The sequence below is a fragment of the Leucoraja erinacea genome, unplaced genomic scaffold, assembly GCF_028641065.1.
Source record: "Leucoraja erinacea ecotype New England unplaced genomic scaffold, Leri_hhj_1 Leri_457S, whole genome shotgun sequence".
Taxonomy (NCBI): Eukaryota; Metazoa; Chordata; class Chondrichthyes; order Rajiformes; family Rajidae; genus Leucoraja; species Leucoraja erinaceus.
In genome coordinates this window covers 63369-68313 of record NW_026576358.1, presented here as the reverse complement: position 1 = coordinate 68313, position 4945 = coordinate 63369, and the positions used below count along the sequence as shown (strand labels likewise).

Genomic DNA, 4945 nt, shown 5'->3' with positions numbered 1-4945 from the left:
AGGGGGCAGCATGTAGATTGATCCTAAAGTTGCAGATCATATGGATTTGGGGCAAAAGGGATGTTGTGGATATTGATGCTAGAAGAACAACGAGGTCACGTATCAACTCGGCCCGAGTAGGGTTTACGAGCGCGCTACATGGGAAATATGCAGAGGTTAGCAAGTTACAATACACTGAACATTAGTATAAAATGTAATTCCACGAAGAGCCCTTCCTAGCATGCCCGCTCTGGGTGGAACCAAATTCACGGAATAGCGTGATCATATGAAATAATAGATTGAAGGGCGGCGTCATTCACCAACTCAAGTTCCAGGCAACTGCCGCGCCGGTGTCATGGGTTGAACAATACTAGTTAAATGTGTAAACGCGTTCTTCACCTCCTGCCTAAACTTCCTCTGTGTCATCCCGTAGATACACGTGTTGGCGCAGGAGCTGACGTGCATGAGCAAGACCCCAACGTCATTGGCGATGTAAGATGGGCTTGTGTGATCCCCGCCCAAGAAATTCACAGCGACACGAGTGCAGATGAAGTTGACAGCCACCGTTGTCCAAAGCAGGATGAAGGCGCCGGACACTGTGAACAGTAAAACGATGGACTTCCGCCGATTCTCCGCCTCAGTGTCCTTGCCATTCAGTGCCTTCAGGCGACGACGGACTTTGTTGGCCGCTATGATGTTCTTGACCGTCAGTCCGTTGAACAATAGAATTATTAGGAAGGGTAGGAAGGGGAGAGAGATTGAACACATCCACGAAAACACCAACCACCACCCGGAAATGAAGTAGGCTCGTTTGGGTCGGCACCCCCATTTCACATTGTCCACGGTGAGGCGTGGCACGTACATGACGTTAAAGGGGATGTACTTTAAGCAACTGAGCGCCCATAATGACACAATGACCGTGACGGCCGTCCTATCCGTGCAATAGGCGAGTCTCAGCTTCGGGCAGCAAATGCTGACAAAACGGTCAAAGGTGAACGACATGGTTAACCATACTGAAAAATCCAGAGTAACGACCCGTAGGTATATGTTGGATGGACAAATTGCGCTGAGGGAGAGGAAGGAGTTAGGGGTGTAGTACATGTAGATTTTCCGAATTAATACGTGAACGATGAGAACGAGCAGGTTGGAGATTGCCATCGCCACCATGTACCGGGTGATTCCTTTAGAGAGCCCGCACTTTCCCCGGTACAGGATCGCAGCCGTCAGCACGTTCGCTGGGGAATAGCAAAATACAGTGAAATTAATATTTAAATGGAACCACCGATGCAATGGAGTTTCATTTTTTTACGATTGAATGTTGCGTAGCGCGCCAGCCCTTAAGGATGCGAGGCTCATTTTAGAGCAATTATCGCGTGGCGTTCAATAGCACTTTACCCAGGTGACGGGTTGCATTATAACTATTAAAAATAACTTTTGCCATTCGTAAATCCCAAAATACTCGTTGACCTGACCCTTAACCCTGTTACTTTACCCGACATCAATAACATAAAAACAACATTGAGGAAAAACGCCGAAAGTCAGGTGGTACTTGACAAAAGTTCGGTTTTAATGCTAGAGCACTTGCAGCTCCGACTCCATTTCTTGCACCGCGCGCGATTCCTCTTTTTGGATTGGCAAATAATCAAAAAGTACAGAAAAGAGAAAACTTTGGGATCTGAAATTGAATCAATTAGTGCCGAGAATACGCGGCCATTCGGGCTGCATCTACGCAGGGAAAGCAGATTTACCACTTCACTGTTTTATGATGCAGCGAAAGGGGATGACCTGCGAGAGAAGGTCAGTCTGAAGAAGGGTTTCGGCCCGAAACTTTGCCTATTTCCTTCGCTCCACAGATGCTGCTGCACCCGCTGATTTCCTCCAGCTTTTTTGTGTACCTGCGAGAGAACAAAGTCGTGTCTGCTGGGACAAACAACAGGGGAGGTCGAATATACCGAGGGTTCATATGTTGGGTAGTTGAGGGTGAACGTTTATTATTGGCGGATGCACAGACTGGGAGAAAAGCACATAGAATGGGGAGGTGATGAAGATCATAATTCACCTCGTTTTATTTGCACGTTTAGGCCGATTAAGGTCCGTTCAGCCTCAGTCAGCCCCCACCCCCATCCCTTGCGAACAAGTTAAACTCGAAACAATGTCATGTTGGAGACAAAGAGAACTGTAGGTTCTGAAATTACGCGGAGGACACAAGATGCTCTTGTAAGTCAACGGGTCAAGAAGCCTCTTGTAAGTCAACGGGTCAAGAAGCCTCTTGTAAGTCAACGGGTCAAGAAGCCTCTTGTAAGTCAACGGGTCAAGAAGCCTCGTCAACGGGTCGGGTCAAGCAGCTTCCACGGAAGACGTGGAAATGTTAAGTTTCGAGTTTGTCGAACACAAAGTGCTGGAATAACACAGTGCGCCGACGGAAGTGTGGAATTGTACCGCTCGAGGTGACGCTTATCCGTGTCCTCCAGAGATGCTGCGTGACCCCTTTGCATTCCATATTTTGTTTCCCAATGTAAAGTCCTACCTCTTATTCCAAGCCCGTCTTTAAGTTTGCCTCATGAAATCTCTATCTCAGCATCCAGCCCACAGACCCGAGATCCCAATTCTTCTTCAATTCTGCATTCTTCAGAAACTCATCAAATTAAATATTACAAAATAATGAGCTCTTGAAACTCGAGTTCGCGTTTTCATTCCTCCTTTAGAAACGCTGCATTAAATCCACGTGTTGTCCAAGCTTTGGACATCTGTCCACATATCTCCTATATTCCCCGTCTATCCGTTTATGCACGGTGACGCGGATGCAATGCGTATGAAGGTGCATTTTATGCGTTGATCGCACATCGGATTACTGTAAAGTGCAGGAGATGATGGAACAGGCTGTCAGAATGCTCACGGTCTGTCAGCAGGAAACAAAGCAACAACGCATTAAACAATTTAGTCTGAAGAAGGGTTTCGGCCCGAAACATTGCCTATTTCCTTCGTTTCTCCAGCATTTTTGTGTACCTTCGATTTTCCAGCATCTTCTTAAACACAACACATTAAACAATCTCATCAAAGCTTACCAGGGATACCAAACACAGCCAGGATCGGATAGGCAATTTCATTGACGTACAGAATTGGTGCCCGTTCCATCCGATAGTCCCAGTTAAGGTCGGGAACACAATGGAACGATAGCACAGTTCGGATGTTCATTAATACTCGCACCAACTCCCCAGTGGGGACCGCAGAATGACGGAACCCTAATATTTGTCACACTCTCTTGAACAAACTCGTTACTTTCCGCACAGTGAAGTAATTTCACTTATCCCCTGGTGGGGGATGTTTGACGTAAAAAGTGAAAGAGGCTGCGGGCTCATCTCTCTCTCTCTCTCTCTCTCTCTCTCTCTCTCTCTCTCTCTCTCTCTCTCTCTCTCACTCTCTCTCGCTACTGGTGACGATGTGAAGGCCTTTGGTTAGGTCAGGATTCGTTGTGTTCATCGGCGAACGGCAGGGCTGATGTTGGAGGATGATAACACAATCAAATGCCAAATATATTCCGCCATTTATTGCATTTATATCGACAGAAAAGGGAATTTGGCAATAATAAAATGGTTTGCTTAACGTGCATTTCCAATTCAAAGGTGAATCATCAGTATTGGAATTCAGGGAATCAGTGGATGAAACACACAGGGTGGGTGTAATGTAAATATAATCGCAAATGTATTCCTCTAGACAGTGTAGCGTATTCAAGAGAGAGTTAGAGAGAACGCATAGGACTAACATATGTAGGATGTGGGGAGAAAACAAGAATAATGTACTGATTGTGGATGATCAGCCGTGATCATATTGAATGGCGGTGCTGGCTCGAAGGGCCGAATGGCCTACTCCTGCACCTATTTTCCATGTTTCTATGTAGCCTCCCGTTAAAAGCAGCTTTGTATCTGTAAACTATGTACAGATGATCCATTTTATCCAGCAGTTTGATTTTTGCTCGAGGCCACAGCATCGTCTTAAAAGTTTCACGTTAACGACTTTACAACAGAATACCCAACTAGGATACAACAGGAATTGAAAGAAGCAAATATCATCAAATACCACCCGCGCACCGCGCCGACACTGTCACTTTAGCCACCCACACCTTTCCCCCCCCCTCCCACACACACACACACACACACCGCGCCGACACTGACACTTTAGCCACTTACCCCCCCCCCCCCCACACACACACACACACGCGCCGACACTGACACTTTAGCCACTTACCACCCCCCCCCCCCCCCCCCACACACACACACACACACACACCGACACTGACACTTTAGCCACATTGGCACCCCCCCCACTTACACACACCCCCCCCCCACACACCCCGACATAGCCACTTTACCACTTACCCCCCCCCCCCCCACACACACACTGACACACCACTTTACCCCCCCCCCCCACACACACACACACACCGCGCCGACATTGGCACTTTAGCCACCTATCCCCCACCCCCGCCACACCGCGTATGTGTGTGTGCGCGCGCGCGTGTGTATGTTTATGTGTGTGTGTGTGGGAGGTAGAGAGTGTGTGTAAATTCGTGTATATGTATGGTTATGCGGTGTAGTATGCGCGCGTGTGTGAGTAAATGTGTGAGTGTGTGTGCGTGTGTGTAGATTCGTGTGAGTATATGGTTGTGCGTTCATCGATTCATACATTACTAATTAATGAAAGTAGAATTAGGCAATTTAGCACTACGAGTGTACTAGAATTAGGCAATTTAGCACTACGAGGGGACTATGGATCAGCGTTCTCGTCGCGCCCCCGTCAGTACCCAGGCTCGCCTGGGGAAGCCAATGATCCTTCCAGCAGACTAAATTCTACAAGACGACGCCCGAGAGCCAAGTCAAATAATCCTAGTCATTATCCCAAAGCCGAAAGCAGCAACAACGACCAGCCTCAAGAGCACCTAGCAGTTGGACCTGCTCTCCGAATACTA

General features: G+C 47.7%; 1 protein-coding gene across 1 annotated transcript; it reads right to left on the bottom strand.

The window, feature by feature from the left end:
• Window positions 1-303: 303 nt before the first annotated feature.
• On the bottom strand, window positions 304-3174 carry LOC129693878 (probable G-protein coupled receptor 139). Its single transcript, XM_055630620.1, has 2 exons — window positions 3045-3174; window positions 304-1214 (listed from the first exon to the last, which is right to left on the bottom strand). The coding sequence occupies exons 1-2, from the start codon at window positions 3172-3174 to the stop codon at window positions 304-306; spliced, it is 1041 nt and encodes a 346-aa protein (XP_055486595.1).
• Between the last annotated feature and the right edge of the window lie 1771 nt (window positions 3175-4945).